Below are 18679 nucleotides of genomic sequence, written 5' to 3'. Positions count from 1 at the left end.
TGTGTTCAGGATGAAGAACACAGTTCACATGAGACTTTATTGATCTGTGTGAAACTCAGTGTTTCCATCTTCAAACAGGAACATTTTAGATGTATTGATCTGATCTGTCAGCAGAGCTGCTGTTTGGCTTTAAACTCTGATCAGTTCAGTTTGATCAGCTTCATATCTGCTTAATAATCTGTACTGATGAAACGTCACATGAAGTCGATGACCTGAAGTTTAGTTTTGCTGTGGCAGCGGCTTCGCCTTTAATTTTAGTTGCTGACATGTTCAAACGTGTTCATTGATATGTTTAACATCCATGTTCTCAGCAGCGATCAATAATCTGTATTTTCACTGTGTTCCAGGTAAATTTACATGTTTTTATGACTCTTCACAGACAGGAAGTAATGCTCCACTCTCAGTAAGGTTCATTTGAGTTAAAGGGGAACTCCGGGGCATTTGAAGCGCATTTCCATTGCTAGAGGTTGTCAAATACTGATAGTAGGACACAGAGAGGTGCAAATCTGCGCTCCCTGTGTGGAGATAGCGCTGTTCGCTCAGCCTGTCATGCGAGGCTAATACGTGGTGGCTAAGGGGCAAGCGCTAACCCTTCCACGTAAAACAACAACTTGCACACTGCAGAAACGTCACACCACTTTATAAACCATCCGACAATAAAGTCACAAGCCTTACCATCAAAACCATATGCATGGTTCTCACATTACTGGCATGGGGACGTTACAAAACAACTTTATAAACAGCATGTAACTCACCGGTTAGTTGTACGCTCGCGTATGTGAAAGCCCAAAAGAGTCAATGGACGATAATCACATATACAAAACAATTATCTTCTCTAGAAAAACTGCGTTCAAGTATTTAAAACATTACAACAATACATGCCCAGTAATATCTCTCAGCTTTAACTGAACAAAAGGGTTTGTTGATACATTATACAGCTTTGACACAACCGCAGTTTACGTTTTAGGAAGAGTAAAGCTCGGCCGAGGTGCTTCTCCCACTTAAATCCTCACTCAAAATTTGATATTGCACCAATTCCTCAAACAAATGCCTCTCATGTCCAAAATATCTGCCTGATCTGGACAAATTTTACTTCAAAACGTAGGTATTTTTGTCCTCTTTCACCCAAAGTCACACTCATTGAGCTCTGCCTCACAGATTTCTCACAAATCGCGTCTGAGCACAGAGAGTCCGCCCTCTGGCTCGCATTCCGCCCATTATAAAAGCCTAAAATCATAAAATTCATGTGAAAACTTATTTTAAAACTGCCAAAAAAAACGAGCCACACATAGTAGCCGAATAAAAATTACACCGCTGGCTTCTGCTATCTCTTGTGAAGCTCACGGTTTGAGAATTATTTGGATACGACTTTTACTTTTCGAACAGCGACCGTTTGTTCGAGACAATGCGGTTAAAAAAAAACCTCTAAAGTTAAAAACTCATAGTCTGTGTACAAATGTCAGTTGGAACTCACACGAGCCGCAGCTGGTTCCGTATCCGTAGCAACGCCTTGTTAGCCTGCTCTGTTCTAAGACTGCTTATGAGGGAGGAGCCAAGATGGATGCCCTGTTATAACAGCTTGATGTTATAAATCTGATCTGCTTTTCTCCTTTGAACTCATAGTGAGGGGAATTTTGAAAATGCCCACAATGCAATGGGGAAATGCATTGAAAAGCACTTAACGAGGGCATTTTGAAGATGCCACAAAAGCTGTATTTTAAACAGGACCTTGATAAAAATGACATAACTGTCTTCAGCAGACCTGTCTTCTTCATTTTGGGCCTCGCAGATTGAAAAGCAATTAAAGAGCCAAAAAATGCCCTATTTTGGAGGCCTCATAACTCAGCCATACAGCATCACACAGACATCATTCAAAGTTTATATGTGACAGGAGACTCCCATCTTTAACTGAAGTAAAGGGTTTGTTGATGGGGTGGGCAGTAGATTGGCACCCATCAAAATTTCTTCAGAAATTTTCTAGTTTGTAGTTATTGTGTATTTTTACTGTAATAGCTGCTGGTTGTGAAGGTCAGAGCTCAGATTCAAAGCCTTTATGTCTGTTCTGTATGTCTTATATCTGTCCCAGATTTATAAATAGTTATAAGCACCTGCCTGTGGCAGTGGGCAGTGGTACCACAGGATTTAATAGTTTCACTAATCATTTTGTTTTTTATCAATAACTGTCATTGGACATTAATTAATATTTGCTAATGACCAAGCCAGCTGCTTCTTGATCCCAAACACAACCAAAGCAATGACTTTGCCACATTTTCACCAAAATCTTGTGTAATGGGAAATTCGGGTTCTTCGTTCATGTGTTGTGTTTCTCTTGGTTTCCCTGAAATGTTTTACAACAGAACTGCATGAACTGCTTTAGCTAATAATGTTTAACGTCATATGGTTGATTTTCCAACGTGCTCTGTACTAAAGATGGAATTTGAACTGTCTGGACAAATATGTGTACGTGATGAAGACTGTATGAAAGGACTGATCTTAGCTTCAGTGGGTTGTCCAGACTCCTGAACCCCCGCGGTTGAAAGAGGCTGCACCCTATTGGGCCGAATAGTGAGACTTGGTGTCTGAATCTGTTTGATGATTATTGCTGACTATTGCTGGTTGTTCATTCTGGTTCGATTTATTATTCTGTAATAAATTATTTAAATCTTAGTAGACTTATTGTTGTCTTTGCTTCCTCTCCACAGAGCAAACAGTTGTTGCCTCTGCAAACTTGAACATTAGACAAACAATCATTGTCTCCAATGCAGCTAATGGAAATGCAACGTTCCACGCACTGCAAAAGTAAAACAGTAAAAATAAAGATGAGATTCGATCAAACAAACAAACTGACTTTGAAACATTACAAAGAAGCTGAGACCCTTAAAGGGGAAGTTTTTTTTTTTTTCTAAATCTGGACCTTATTTCTGGCATAAAATACGTTCATCTACTCACCGATAACAGTTAGGTGAAAGTCGGCGTCCTTCGGAAGATATTTAGATCACTGAATATCCGCGTATATCCATATAACGGGAGAGAACAGGGCAGAGACAATACAGCCTCTAAATAAGGCTTTATCTGTCTTTATTTCCCCAATACTTTAAGCCGAATGAATGAATCAACGCGTATTATTGCACTGTTAGCTCAGAGCTGCTGTGTTGTTGTTATCCGGGGCTACCAGGGGCTTATAGGAAGCTTTCTACACATGAGTCTAGCAGACATCCCAAGTTCCAAAAACTCATTTCAGGGGGATGCTTCTGCTGTAAAATGAGTCTTATATTTTCGTTTTTTACTCGAGGATTCACCCTCTGCCATTTTGCAGGATGCACAGTTTTGAGTGGTGACTGTCAGAGAGCAAATAGAAGCCCTCCCACAACGAACGTTATTGGCTTATTTTGCTGACTAAACCAATCAGCGCGCCCTCTGACAAGCAGTCGCCTTGAACGCTCGTTGACCAGAGCATCGCTTTGGACAGATACGCACAGGTTTCACAAGCAACCTCTCCCCACACCCCTCTCTCTCTTGTGCCTGTGCAGTCAAAAGGCGCATGGTGCACGAGTTATTGTATTGCCTGCACGCTCTCACTCGCATTGAAAAAAAAAAAAAAAAACACTCCCTCAAATAGTCTAAAATCCGGGATATTTTCTCCGACTCGCGGGCATCCGTGATTAACTATCAATATCAGGAAGACTCCCGGAACTTCCGGGAGACTTGGGATGTCTGGTCTAGTGGGATGACTTCAGCAACATGCACCACTTTGCTTAATTTAAGACCTCATGGATGTTGTTAACACATGTTATCTTTCAGGTGTTTGTCCAAAGGCTCTAAAAGCAGGGATCAAGCCTTTATTAAAGAATTGAAGTGTTTGGACTCCTCATAAAAGAAGGATGTAGCAAAATAAAATCCCCAGAACTTATTTCCAGAGTCAGAATCAGAATCAGAATCAAGTTTATTGCCAAGTAGGTTTGCACTTACAAGGAATTTGACTTGGTGTAGTTGGTGCAGAGTATTAAGTATAGACAATATAGATATATATACAGAATCTTAATAAATAACAAGCAGTAGTGCAAGCTGAATACTATAGATGTGCAGATATACAACAGGATGAAGTCGTACCAAATAAATAGAGACTGTGCGTCAATGTAACGCAAAAGGTCTGGAAGATACTACGTAAATATAGCTTGTAGGTTTGGAAGGGGAGAGGAAGAGAATCAGTGTCATGGGGGGCTCCCGGCCTTGTTGATAAGGTTGGTAGCGGATGAGAAGAAACCTTTCTTGTGGCGTGAGGTTTTGGTCCTGATGGACCGCAGCCTCCTGCCAGAGGGAAGTGTCTCAAAGAGTTTGTGACCGGGGTGGGAGGGATCAGCCCCAATCTTCCCTGCACGCCTCAGAGTCCTGGAGAAGTACGGGTCCTGGAGAGATGGAAGATTGTAGCCAATTACCTCCTCACCAGTCTGTCTTGCTTAAGCTTGCTGAGTTCAGCTGCTTATTCTTGTTTTTAACAGAGTTTAAATGTGAGCTGCATCACAACAAAATGTTTTACATTCATCATAGTGTTTGTTGTGCTGAACTGTGCAGATAAAGTCAGGAATGTCATCCTGCTGGCAGGCATGGAATGAAACACACCTTAGTTACAGGTGAGGCAGCAGGTCTAACAGGTTTAAGCTCCACCCGACTCACCTGAGACGGAGCAGGAAACAGCAGATTCTTCTTCAGACACACACAGACGATCAGATTCACCTTCAGACCAAACTCACAGCTTCCTCTAAGGTCATGTGACTGTGGAGGAAAGTCCCGACCCAGGCGTCTCATGTTTTGGCTGTGATGTAACTCTCTCTGACTCTTCCAAACATGACACTTTACATAGTGACCTCAGGAGGATACTGAATTCATGTAGATCTCAGAGTGTGTTTACCTTTATTAAATCTGTTCTGCTTCACTCAGCTGTGAACCCCACCTTTGCACGGTGAAGGTCATGACTTGAAGAAGCCAACAGAACCACATCATCTGAATTAATCAGAGATGCGACCCCAAGGTTACCAAACCAGATGTGCCCGTCCATAAATAAATCTCAAACAGGATCGTTACAAGGGGCAGGCCTCATGTAGTCCAGCACGCACCATAAAGAGTTTAATAGCCGGGTTTCAGTCACGTGACTATGATGATGTGCGAAGGCGGCGGCGCGAGTTCAGGTGGAGGGCAGGAAGTAAAAATAGAGAATACGTCTATGGAGGAAACAGTTGCAGAGAGTCCGTATTGTACGAATTTAGAGCCAGTTTAGAAACAAAGTTACAAACAATTAACCAACAAATATATCGGACATGACCCGTACCTCATCAAGATGAGTGACTTTGACACTTTAACATAAAACTAAAAACATGGCAAAGTCCCATGAGTGTGACACCAACATAACCACACAGAACCACTGGAGTACGAGCTCGGACTGCAGTGGGCTCTTTGTTGTTCCGCCGCTTTGTTTACCTACAAGACAGAGGAGGAAGAAACGAGGTCGACGTGCTGGAGTCCTCGTCTGTACTCGAAAAAGGTACTTCAAACCCACTCCACCAACCATCTTACTTGCCAACGTTCAGTCCATTGACAACAAGATGGATGAACTAAATGCACGGACCAAAGTTCAACAAACTGCGATTTTGCCAACTTTCCCCAGGCTCTTTTACTTCTGGTTTCAAGACTGCCAGAGTCTTCGAACAAATGTCTCTCATGTCCAAAATATCTGCCCGATCTGGACAAATTTTACTTCAAAACGTAGGCATTTTTGTCCTCTTTCACCCAAAGTCACACTCTGTGACCTTTGCCTCACAGATTTCTCACAATTCACCTCTGAGCAAAGAGAGTCCACCCTCCAGCTCGCATTCCGCCCATTATAAACGCCTAAAATCATAAAATCCATGTGAAAAATTATTTTAAAACGGCCATAAAAAACGAGCCACACATAGTAGCCCAATGAAAATTACACCGCTGGCTTCTGCTATCTCTTGGGGCGCTGACGGTTCAAGAATTATTCGGATACGACTTTTACTTTTTGAACAGCGACTGTTTGTTCGAGACAGTTGAGTGCAGACAAAATTACAGTGCGATTTTAAGAAGCCATAGTGAGCGTACATGTCAGAGACACAGACGAGCCGCACCTGCTCCTGTTACCGGGGCAACGCCTTGTTAGCCTGCTCTGTTCTAAGACTGCTTATGAGGGAGGAGCCAAGATGGATGCCCTGTTATATTATTCTCCTTCAAACTGATTGTGAGGGGAAGTTTGAAAATACCCACAATGCAATGGGAAAATGCATTGAAAAGCACTTAACAAGGCCATTTTGAAAATGCCATAAAAGCTGTATGGGAAAATGCCAAAAAACATCCCTATGTTTGAGGCCTCATAACTCAGCCATACAACATCACACAGACCTAATTCAAAGTTTATATGTGACAGGAGACTCTCAACTTCAACTGAAGTAAAGGGTTTGTTGAAAGGGCGGGCAGTACATTGGCACCCATCAAAATTTCTTCAGAAATTTTCTAGTTGCACTTACTCTAGCACAAGTTATGCTCTTAGCTGTTTGGTTTTGGAAGGAAATGCACTTATGATTTCTTGTGACCTGAAGTTCTTTTGCCCGCCGATGTTGAACACACTTATTGTAAATCGCTTTGGACAAAAGCGTCTGCAAAATTGACCGTAATGTAATGTAATGAAGACAGAGCTGCATCACAACTAAATGTTTTATATTCTTCATAGTGTTTGTTTTTCTGAACTGTGCAGATAAAGTCATGAATGTCATCCTGCTGGCAGGAATGGATGAAACACACCTTAGTTACAGGTGAGGCAGCAGGTCTAACAGGTTTAAGCTCCACCCGACTGACCTGAGACGGAGCAGGAAACAGTCAGAGATTCTTCTTCACTACAGAGAGACACACAGACGATCAGATTCACCTTCGGACCAAACTCACAGCTTCCTCTGAGCGAGTCCAGCTGCAGGAGAGAGAAGTGGAAACTTCAAGCTGCTCACACTCCACACACTGAAGGTGAGTTTGACCAAAAACACCACAAACAGTCAGTTTGATGAAGTCAGTAGAGCTGGGAGGGGAGCCATGGCTGACTGTATTCTGTCTGCTGTTTTCAGCTTCACTCACAGACTAAATGGCTTCCAGATCAGAGGAAGATTTCTGCTGTTCGGTCTGTCATGACATCTACAGAGATCCTGTTGTTCTGTCATGTAGCCACAGCTTCTGTAGAGACTGTCTGAGGAGCTGGTGGAAGGACAAACCAGCACAAGAGTGTCCAGTTTGTAGGGAAATATCTGTGACAGAACCACTCTGTAACCTGGCGTTGAAGAATCTGTGTGAGTCTTTCGTACAGGACAGAGATCACAGAGCTTCAGAGGCTCTCTGCAGTCTGCACTCTGAGAAACTCAAACTCTTCTGTCTGGACCATCAGCAGCCAGTTTGTCTCATCTGCAGAGATTCAGAAAAACACTCCAACCACAGATTCAGACCCATCGATGAAGCTGCACAGCAACACAAGAAGGAACTTCAGAAATCTCTGAAACCCTTAAAGAAGAAACTGAAGCTCCAGAAGAAAGTTACAGAGAAGTTTGATCAAACAGCAGAACACATTAAGGTCCAGGCCCGACACACAGAGAGGCAGATTAAGGAGCAGTTTAAGAAGCTTCGGCAGTTTTTAGCAGAGGAAGAGGAGGCCAGGCTGGCTGCACTGAGGGAGGAAGAGCAGCAGAAGAGTGGGATGATGAAGGAGAAGATGGAGGCTCCGAGCAGAGAGATGGCAGCTCTTTCAGACACAGTCAGAGCCACAGAGGAGGAGCTGAGAGCTGAAGGCGTCTCATTCCTGAACCACTACAAGGCTGCAGTGGAAAGAGTCCAGCGCTGCCCCCTGCTGGATGATCCACAGCTGCCTGCAGGAGCTCTGATAGAACAGGCCAAACACCTGGGCAACCTGGCCTTCAACATCTGGAACAAGATGAAGGACATGGTCTGCTACACTCCTCTCATTATGGACCCCAACACTGCTGGTTCAAAGCTCATCCTGTCTGAGGATCTGACCGCTGTGAGTGTAGGAGAGAAACAGAACCTTCCTGATAATCCAGAGAGGTTCAGAAGATTGGCTGTCCTCAGTTCTGAGGGCTTTAACTCAGGGACTCACAGTTGGGATGTCGAGGTTGGAGACAGTACAATCTGGGGACTTGGTGTGAAAGCAGAGTCTGCTAAAAGGAAGGAAGACATAGACTCTGGATCCTGGATGATTGTGCTCTTCGAAGGTAAATACATAGCGTCATCACCACCAGCTGAACTCACTCTTCTGTCAGTACCAAAGAAGCTCCGGAGGATCAGAGTGAATCTGGACTGGAACAAAGGAAAGCTGACGTTCTCCGATCTGGATACAAACACACACATACACACCTTCACACACACTTTCACTGAGAAGATGTTTCCATATATTTCCACTAATAATAAAGCTAAGATGTTACCTCTGAAGGTCTCAGTGACGGTGGAACAGATCTGATGTGTTCAGGATGAAGAACACAGTTCACATGAGACTTTATTGATTTGTTTGAAACTCAGTGTTTTCATCTTCAAACAGGAACATTTTAGATGTATTGATCTTTTGAGCGAACTCGATCGGTGTGCAACAACGTTTGGCTCTCATTACTCTAAAGGAATTCCGGCAAAATCGGAAAAAACAGGAAAATGGTGGATGGGAAAATGCATTAAAAATGAAAAAATAGGGCAGTTTTTTGCAGTTGGCGCAAAAACGACCCTATTTTGGAGGCCTCATAACTCAGGTATACAGCATCACACAGACATCATTAAAAGTTTATATGTGACAGGAGACTCTCGGCTTTAACTGAACAAAAGGGTTTGTTGATACATTATACAGCTTTGACACAACCGCAGTTTATGTTTTAGGAAGAGTAAAGCTCGGCCGAGGTGCTTCTCCCACTTAAATCCTCACTGAAAATTTGATACTGCACCAATTCCTCGAACAAATGCCTCTCATGTCAAAAATATCTGCCCGATCTGGACAAATTTTACTTCAAAACGTAGGAATATTTGTCCTCTTTCACCCAAAGTCACACTCATTGAGCTCTGCCTCACAGTTTTCTCACAAATTGCCTCTGAGCAAAGAGAGTCCGCCCTCCGGCTCGCATTCCGCCCATTATAAACTCATAAAATTCATGTGAAAACTAATTTGAAAACTGCCATAAAAACGAGCCACAAATAGTAGCCGAATAAAAATTGCACCGCTGGCTTCTGCTATCTCTTTTGAAGCTCACGGTTCAAGAATTATTCGGATATGACTTTTACTTTTCGAACAGCGACTGTTTGTTCGAGACAGTGCAGTCAAAAAAAAAACTCCAAAGTTAAAAACTCATAAGCCCTTTTTCCATCAACGACATGATTCGCTTTAATTTGATGCGCATCAGAAGTTAGTGCGATACATGTGATGGAAAAACGGTTAAATCGCTAGAACGCCTGTTTTGTCGCATTAAATCAATTCGCTCGAAATAGGTGGTTCAGGGCTAAGTTGTATCGCTACAGAAGTGATGGAAAAGGTTAATGCGATTCAGACTAGCCACGCATGCGCAGATGGTATTGGTAAAGTGCGAGGATTCGAATGTTGTTGTTGAGCCGCTCAGCCGCCCCATTTCACCTATCCTGTCGGTATCAAAACAGCAGCAACAACTAGTAACAACAATGTCCGATGATAAAAGAAACAACTGGTCGAGAGCAGAGACTCTGCTTTTTATAAACACAATTCGGGTGGTCCTGAAGCAGCATAATTAATTCTCCCCTCGCTCTCATCCTCCTTCTTAAATTTCTGACGGCTATTATAAGCTGACAGCAGCACTAGCAGCATGTTTAGTCCTATCCTACGGTCCATAACTCTAAATAAGTAACTAGCCTAATAAATAAAACGAAAGCCGGTGGTGAAAAGGTACGTATAGCCTTGAAAGTTATAGCAACTGTTATAACAGGAGGCTGGCTGACAATAACAGCGCGAGCAATTAAATTCCCGCTACCGAGCATTCTAATTCGCTACAATTTGCCACTTTTGTAATGGAAAATCATCTGGTCGAGTCAGAATAATGCGCATCAGCACGTTCCGGTGATGTCATTTTATTTCGCTAGAATCGTCCTGTTTGATGGAAAACCAACCGAACGCATCTTATATCGCAACAAAGTAATGCGATATAACTTTTAATTCGCTACAGAATCTGATGGAAAAAGGGCTATAGTCTGTGTACAAATGTCAGTTGGAACTCACACGAGCCGCAGCTGGTGCCGTATCCGTAGCAACGCCTTGTGAGCCTGCTCTGTTCTAAGACTGCTTATGAGGGAGGAGCCAAGATGGCTGCCCTGTTATAACAGCTTGATGTTATAAATCTGATCTGCTTTTCTCCTTTAAACTGATAATGAGGGGAATTTTGAAAATACCCACAATGCAATGGGAAAATGCACACTTAACGAGGGCATTTTGAAAATGCCACAAAAACTGTATTATAAACAGGACCTTGATAAAAATGACATAAATGTCTTCAGCAGACATGAATGCAATGGGAAAATCGATTGAAAAGCACTTAACAAGAACATTTTGGGGCTCAACGAGCATTTAAAAAATGACATAAAAGCTGTATTTTAAACAGGACCTTGATAAAAACGACATAACTCTCTTCAGCAGACCTTTCTTCTGCATTTTGGGCCTCTGAAAGATATTCCAATGGGAAAATTGATTGAAAAGCACTTAACGAGGCCCCAAAATGCATTTTGAAAATGCCATAAAAGCTGTATTTTAAACAGGACCTTGATAAAAATGACATAACTGTTTTCAGCAGACCTGTCTTCTTCATTTTGGGCCTCGCAGATTGAAAAGCACTTAAAGAGCCAAAAATTGCCCTATTTTGGAGGCCTCATAACTCAGCCATACAGCATCACAGAGACATCATTCAAAGTTTATATGTGACTAAAGTAATATATGTGACTGAAGTAAAGGGTTTGTTGATGGGGTGGGCAGTAGATTGGCACCCATCAAAATTTTTTCAGAAATTTTCTAGTTTGTAGTTATTGTGTATTTTTACTGTAATAGCTGCTGGTTCTGAAGGTCAGAGTTCAGATTCAAAGCCTTTATGTCTGTTCTGTATGTCTCATATCTGTCCCAGATTTATAAATAGTTATAAGCGCCTGCCTGTGGCAGTGGTACCACACGATTGAAGAGTTTCACTAATCATTTTGTTTATTATCAATAACTGTTATTGGACATTAATTAATATTTGCTAATGACCAAGTCAGCTGCTTCTTGATCCCAAACACAACCAAAGCAATGACTTTGCCACATTTTCACCAAAATCTTGCGTAATGGGAAATTTGGGTTCTTCGTTCATATGTTGTGTTACTCTTCGTTTCCCTGAACTGTTTTACAACAGAACTGCATGAACTGCTTCAGCTAATAATGTTTAACGTCATATGGTTGATTTTCCAACGTGCTCTGTACTAAAGATGTAATTTGAACTTTCTGAACAAATATGTGTACGTGATGAAGACTGTATGAAAGGACCGATCTTAGCTTCAGTGGGTTGTCCAGACTCCTGAACCCCCGCGGTTGAAAGAGGCTGCACCCTATTGGGCCGAATAGTGAGACTTGGTGTCTGACTCTGATTATTGCTGATTATTGCTGGTTGTTCATTCTGGTTTGATTTATTATTCTGTAATAAATTATTTAAATCTTAGGAGACTTATTGTTGTCTTTGCTTCCTCTCCACAGAGCAAACAGTTGTTGCCTCTACAAACTTGAACATTAGAAAACAATCAATGTCTCCATTTTAGCTAATGGAAACGTTCCGCTCACTGTAAAAGTACAACAGGAAAATAAAGACTAGATTTGATCAAACAAACAAACTTAGTTTGAAAGAAGTTGAGACCCTCAAAGGGGAAGTTCGTTTTTCTTTAACCTGGACCTTATTTCTGGCATAAACTACGTTCATCTACTCACCGATAACAGTTTGGTGAAAGTCGGCGTCCTTCTGAAGATATTTAGATCACTCGAGATCCGCGTATATCCATATAAAGGGAAATACAGGGCATAGACAATACAGCCTCTAAATAAGGCATTATCTGTCTTTATTTCCCAAATACTTTAAGCCGAATGAATGAATGAACACGTATTATTGCACTGTTAGCTCAGAGCTGCTGTGTTGTTGTTATCTGGGGCTACCGGGGGCTTATAGGAAGCTTTCTACACATGAGTCTAGTGGGATGACTTCAGCGACGTGCCGCATTGTTTAACTTCAGACCTCATGGATGTTGTTAACACATGTTATCTTTCAGGTGTTTGTCCAAAGACTCTAAAAGCAGTGATCAAGCCTTTATTAAAGAATTGAAGTGTTTGGACTCCTCATAAAAGAAGGATGTAGCAAAATAAAATCCCCAGAACTCATTTCCAGAGTCAGAATCAGAATCAAGTTTATTGACAAGTAGGTTTGCACTTACAAGGAACTTGACTTGGTGTAGTTGGTGCAGAGTATTAAGTATAGACAATATAGATATATATACAGAATCTCAAAAAATCACAAGCTGTAGTGCAAGCTGGATGCTATAAATACTATAAATGTGCAGATAGACAGGATGAAGTTGTTCCAAATAAATACACTTGTGCATTAATGTAACGCAAAAGGTCTGAAGATGCTATGTTAATGTAGCTTGTAGGTCTGGAAGGAGAGAGGAAGAGAATCAGTGTCATGGGGGGCTCCCGGCCTTGTTGATAAGGTTGGTAGCGGATGAGAAGAAACCTTTCTTGTGGCGTGAGGTTTTGGTCCTGATGGACCGCAGCCTCCTGCCAGAGGGAAGTGTCTCAAAGAGTTTGTGACCGGGGTGGGACGGATCAGCCACAATCTTCCCTGCACGCCTCAGAGTCCTGGAGGCATACAGGTCCTGGAGAGATGGAAGATTGTAGCCAATTACCTTCTCTGCAGTCTGTCTTGCTTAAGCTTGCTGAGTTCAGCTGCTTATTCTTGTTTTTAACAGTTTAAATGTGAGCTGCATCACAACAAAATGTTTTACATTCATCATAGTGTTTGTTGTTCTTAACTGTGCAGATAAAGTTATGAATGTCATCCTGCTGGCAGGCATGGAATGAAACACACCTTAGTTACAGGTGAGGCAGCAGGTCTAACAGGTTTAAGCTCCACCCGACTGACCTGAGACGGAGCAGGAAACAGTCAGAGATTACACACACAGACGATCAGATTCACCTTCAGACCAAACTCACAGCTTCCTCTAAGGTCATGTGACTGTGGAGGAAAGTCCCGACCCAGGCGTCTCATGTTTTGGCTGTGATGTAACTCTCTCTGACTCTTACAAACATGACACTTTACAAAGTGACCTCAGGAGGATACTGAATTCATGCAGGTCTCAGAGTGTGTTTACCTTGATAAAATCTGTTCTGCTTCACTCAGCTGTGAACCCCACCTTTGCACGGTGAAGGTCATGACTTGAAGAAGGCAACAGAACCACATCATCTGAATTAAGCAGAGATGCGACCCCAAGGTTACCAAACCAGATGTGCCCGTCCATAAATAAATCTCAAACAGGATCGTTACAAGGGGCCTCATGGAGTCCAGCACCCACCATAAAGAGTTTAATAGCCGGGTTTCAGTCACGTGACTATGATGATGTGCGAAGGTGGCGGCGCGAGTTCAGATGGAGGGCAGGAAGTAAAAATGGAGAATACGTCTATGGAGGAAACAGTTGCAGAGAGTCCGTATTGTACGAAATTAGAGCCAGTTTCGAGACAAAGTTACAAACAATTAACCAACAAATATATCGGACATGACCCGCATCTCATCAAGATGAGTGACTTTTCGACAGAACCTAAAGATTTGCCGACAATTGAGGCTGTTGACGCCAGAAACCAGTCTACCGACTCAACGTCACCCAAAGCGCTAGGGCAGCCTAAAAAGTCCCAATGAAGTCCACATTAGACTACCGGTAACTTCATAGTCATTACTGAGTAAATGAGCATTTAACGACCAACTAATGCTTTAGTTGGTCGTTACACAGCCATAAAAACCAAGTTAGAGAGCTAACATACCTCTGACGAAGTGGTCGCTGCAGACATTAGCAGTCTCTGCTCCTCCCGACCGCAGACGTAGGTTTAAAATCAATAGGTTTATTATTTCAAGGATTATTTCACGAACTTTCCTTCAACTTTCCGGAGTACGAGCTCGGACTGCAGTCGGCTTTTTGTTGTTCCGCCGCTTTGTTTACCTACAAGACAGAGGAGGAAGAAACGAGGTCGACGTGCTGGAGTCCTCGTCCGTACTCGAAAAAGGTACTTCAAACCCACTCCACCAACCATCTTACTTGCCAACGTTCAGTCCATTGACAACAATTCAATTCAATTCAAGTTCAATTCAAAATACTTTATTAATCCCCGAGGGGGAAATTACAAACAGTTCCAGTACAACCCATCCAGACAGACAACATAAAAACAAAACAAGGGAGACGGGTGACCGTGGCCATGCAGCTCAGTGATGAGCACTGCCAGATAGGAGAAAGGAACCACATTAGGTGAGAGGAGGAGAAAAAAATCATATTTCACAATTTACCCTTACCAGGATACAGTTTGAGATTGCAAAACACCTCAGCACAAAAAAAGCAAAACATACACAAAACATCAAGCTTTTGGGACCGGTGAGGAGGTGTGGGAACTGCGTATGTTAATCAATGAGCGTGTGTGTGTGTGTGTGTGTGTGTGTGTGTGTGTGTGTGTGCAAGTAAGTCCATGAAGCACTGTCTCAGAGGCCATTGTCCTTGATAGTGCGATGGAAAGTTTATCAACCAGTCTAAACAGTTTCCACAGGAGTCCTCAGGAAGGGGAGGGAGCACATAGGGCAGAGCGTCTGTTTACATAACAACAGGGAGAAGTTGCAGCTGGCAGCCAAGGCCAGCACAGGGAAGCCAGATTGAGATAACAAAAATTGTTTGGGTCAAGCAGACTCTTAATTTTTCCGCCTGCCTTGAAGTCTTAGCTGGTGCGTCTCAATGGCGAATCCAAACAGCCAAATTGTGGGATGTACAACGAAATCCAGGACCTTTCCGCCCGGTCCGAGCGGTCAGTTTTCTCCCAGGTTAATCCATTTCTCTTCTGAGTCCAGGAACCTCAGCCAGCCTGCGAACCTGTGTAAGGGTCGCATCCAGCTTTCAATTCTGCTCACGTAACATCTCAGTCTGAGTGTTGATTGCTCTGCCGACCCCCTCAAACGCTGCCCACATTTTCTTGATAAAGAGGGGCTAAAGGGGTAAAGAGAGGCTCCAAAATACAAAACTCAGAAACACTGAAGCAGGGCAGAAAAAAAGGGAGGGTGGGGAGACAGAGAGAAATGCAAAAGAGACTCTCGTACCCCGCAATCCCACAGCACCTCTCACAGAGTCCCTCGGAGAACACAGTCGTAAGCCTGAGGCGGAGCTTGAGGGCGGCTGAGCACAAATGGAAAAAAAAAAGTAAACTCCCTGAGGACCTTCTTGCCTTCCAGTCTTTGCTTTCCACTTTCTCCTCCTCTCTCTCTGCTGCTAAAACTGCCTTCTTCAGCAACAAAATTCAAGCTTCTGCTTCCAACTCCAAAAAACTCTTTAAAACTTTCTCGTCCCTCCTCCAACTCCCACCCTGACGATTTCGCCGACTTCTTTGAGAAGAAAGTTAACAATATCTTCCTTCCCTCACCCCCAGCTGTCCACACAACCCACACTTGTCGCACTCCCACTCCTCCCTCTCTGCCCCACTTCTCTCTGCAGATGAGGTCCTTCCCCTTGTAACATCCAGACGCCCCACCACATGTTCCCTTGACCCAGTCCCTTCCCCTCTCCTTCATTCTGCTGCACCTGATCTTCTTCCTTACCTGACCCACCTCATTAACACATCTTAGACATCAGGCTCTTTTCCTTCTGCTTTCAAGACTGCCAGAGTCACTCCTCTTCTAAAGAAACCAGCTCGTCAAGAGAAATCAAGGACTACCCTTCCTGTCCAAAACTCTTGAACGTGCTGTCTTTAAACAACTGTCCTCTTACCTCCACCAGAACAACCTCTTGGACCCCCACCAGTCCGGGTTCAAGGTGGGCAACTCAACTGAGACGGCCCTCCTAGCAGTAACTGAGTCACTCCAAACTGCTCCAGCCAACTCTCTCTCCTCTGTCCTGGTTCTCCTGGACCTTTCGGCAGCATCTGACCCAGTGAACCATCACATCCTTCTCTCTACCCTGGAGGGAATGGGTGTTTCTGGCTCTGCACTCTCCATGTTCTCATCCTACCTGACAGGTCGCTCCTACCAGGTAACACTGAGAGGGTCTGTGTCGAAGCCACGTAGGCTCACCACTGGGGTTCCCCAAGGTTCGGTCTTGGGTCCTCTTCTTTTCTCCCTCTACACATCATCTCTTGGTTCTATCATCCACTCCCATAACTTTTCCTACCACTGCTATGCAGATGACACCCAGCTGATTCTGTCTTTTCCCCCTTCTGACACCCAAGTGGAGGCACGCATTGCTGCGTGTCTGGCAGACATCTCGGGGTGGATGTCGATGCACCACCTTAAGTTCAACTTGGACAAGACTGATCTGGTGTTTCTCCCGGGGAAGGGGTGCCGGTTCAGAGATCTGGCCATCACCATGGATGACTCCGTGGTGAAGCCAGCTCGGACTGCGAGGAATCTGGGTGTGACCCTGGACGACCAACTGTCGTTCTCGGCAAACATGGCATCAGTGACCCGTTCCTGCCGATTCCTCCTCTACAACATCCGGAGGATTCGCCCCTTCCTCACCGACAAGGCAGCTCAGGTGCTCATCCAGGCTCTGGTCATCTCCCGCCTGGACTACTGCAACTCGCTCCTTGCTGGCGCCCCGGCTTCTGCCATCAGACCTCTGGAGCTTGGTCAGAAAGCTGCTGCTCGTCTGGTGTTCAAGTTCTCCCACACCACTCCCCTTCTCCGCTCTCTACATTGGCTCCCTGTAGCTGCTCGCATCCAGTTTAAGACTCTGGTGCTGGCCTACAGGGCAGTGGAAGGAACAGCTCCTTCATACCTCCAGGCTGTGGTCCAGCCCTACGCCCCGGCCCAACCACTTCGCTCTGCGGCCTCCAGGCGGCCGGCTGCCCCCTCACTCAGCGGTCCCTGCGCACGATCGACACGGTCACGGCTTTTCTCTGTTCTGGCACCCCGATGGTGGAACGATCTCCCGACTGATGTTAGGACAGCTGAGTCACTGCCCATCTCTTCAGGAAACACTACCCAGATCCGCCCTCTTAGGACATCACCTGTTTCGTCCAAGCTTCCTAAGCACTTATTTGTTTCCTAAATTGTCTTTGTTTTCTAAATTGTCTTTTTTCCCATTTGTCTAGGTAGCTAACTTATTATGGGTACCAATGCCGAAGGCATTAGACACACATACTAATCTGTTGCCAGACTCTTATCATTTTCCCGTTTCCGTCATGAATTTCGGCGCACGCTACTAGCACACCGCTACGTGCGCAACGACCTCGATTGGTGTGATATTACGTTTGGCTCTCAGTAGTCGAAAGGAATTCTGGCAAAATGGGAAAATGTGGATGGGAAATTGCATTGAAAATGAAAAAATAGGGCAGTTTTATGCAGTTGGAGCAAAAACTAGCCTATTTTGGAGACCCCATAACTCAGCCACACAGCATCACACAGACCTAATTCAAAGTTTATATGTGACAGGAGATTCTCGGCTTTAACTGAACTAAAGGGTTTGTTGATACATTATACAGCTTTGACACAACGGCAGTTTACGTTTTAGGAAGACGACATCTTGGCCAAGGTGTCTCTCCCACTCAGATCCACACTCTAATTTCGATACTGCACCAATTCCTTGAACAAATGTCTCTCATGTCCGAAATATCTGCCCGACCTGGACAAATTTTACTTCAAAACGTAGGCATTTTTGTCCTCTTTCACCCAAAGTCACACTCATTGAGCTCTGCCACACATATGTCTTACTAATTGCCTCTGAGCCCAGACATCACCTCTATATTTTCCATTATAAAGGCCTAAAGTCATAAAATCCATGTGAAAAATTATTTTAAAACCGCCATAAAAAAACGAGCCACACATAGTAGTCAAATGAAAATTACACCGCTGGCTTCTGCCGTCTCTTGGGGCGCTGACGGTTCAAGAATTATTCGGATACGACTTTTACTTTTCGAACAGCGACCGTTTGTTCGAGACAGTTGAGTGCAGTCAAATATACAGTGCGATTTTAAGAAGCCATAGTGAGCGTACATATCAGAGACACAGACGAGCCGCACCTGCTCCTGTTACCGGGGCCACCCCTTGTTAGCCTGCTCTGTTCTAAGACTGCTTATGAGGGAGGAGCCAAGATGGATGCCCTGTTATAACAGCTTTATGTTATTAATCTGATCTGCTTTTCTCCTTCAAACTGATTGTGAGGGGAAGTTTGAAAATACCCACAATGCAATGGGGAAATGCATTGAAAAGCACTTAACGAGGCCATTTTGAAAATGCCATAAAAGCTGTATGGGAAAATGCCAAAAAACATCCCTATGTTTGAGGCCTCATAACTCAGCCATACAACATCACACAGACCTAATTCAAAGTTTATATGTGACAGGAGACTCTCAACTTTAACTGAAGTA

At 43.8% G+C, this 18679-nt stretch overlaps 1 protein-coding gene across 1 annotated transcript; it reads left to right on the top strand.

The window, feature by feature from the left end:
• The first annotated feature begins 7144 nt into the window (after nucleotides 1-7144).
• LOC142377664 (nuclear factor 7, brain-like) lies at nucleotides 7145-8524 on the top strand. The gene is made up of 2 exons (XM_075461974.1): nucleotides 7145-8279; nucleotides 8328-8524. The coding sequence occupies exons 1-2, from the start codon at nucleotides 7145-7147 to the stop codon at nucleotides 8522-8524; spliced, it is 1332 nt and encodes a 443-aa protein (XP_075318089.1).
• Nucleotides 8525-18679: the final 10155 nt, after the last annotated feature.

The sequence above is a fragment of the Odontesthes bonariensis genome, chromosome 3 (assembly GCF_027942865.1).
Source record: "Odontesthes bonariensis isolate fOdoBon6 chromosome 3, fOdoBon6.hap1, whole genome shotgun sequence".
NCBI classification, from domain to species: domain Eukaryota; kingdom Metazoa; phylum Chordata; class Actinopteri; order Atheriniformes; family Atherinopsidae; genus Odontesthes; species Odontesthes bonariensis.
The sequence above is the reverse complement of the archived record's forward strand: the minus strand, read 5'-3'. Positions and strand labels throughout refer to the sequence as shown.

What these genes read in the sequence shown, in the direction of transcription:
- LOC142377664 (XM_075461974.1), top strand. Translation starts at nt 7,145, where the DNA reads ATGGCTTCCAGATCAGAGGAAGATTTCTGCTGTTCGGTCTGTCATGAC. An exon ending in GATGATTGTGCTCTTCGAAG is followed by an intron (nt 8,280 to 8,327) that starts GTAAATACATAG and finishes CTCTTCTGTCAG; the next exon opens with TACCAAAGAAGCTCCGGAGG.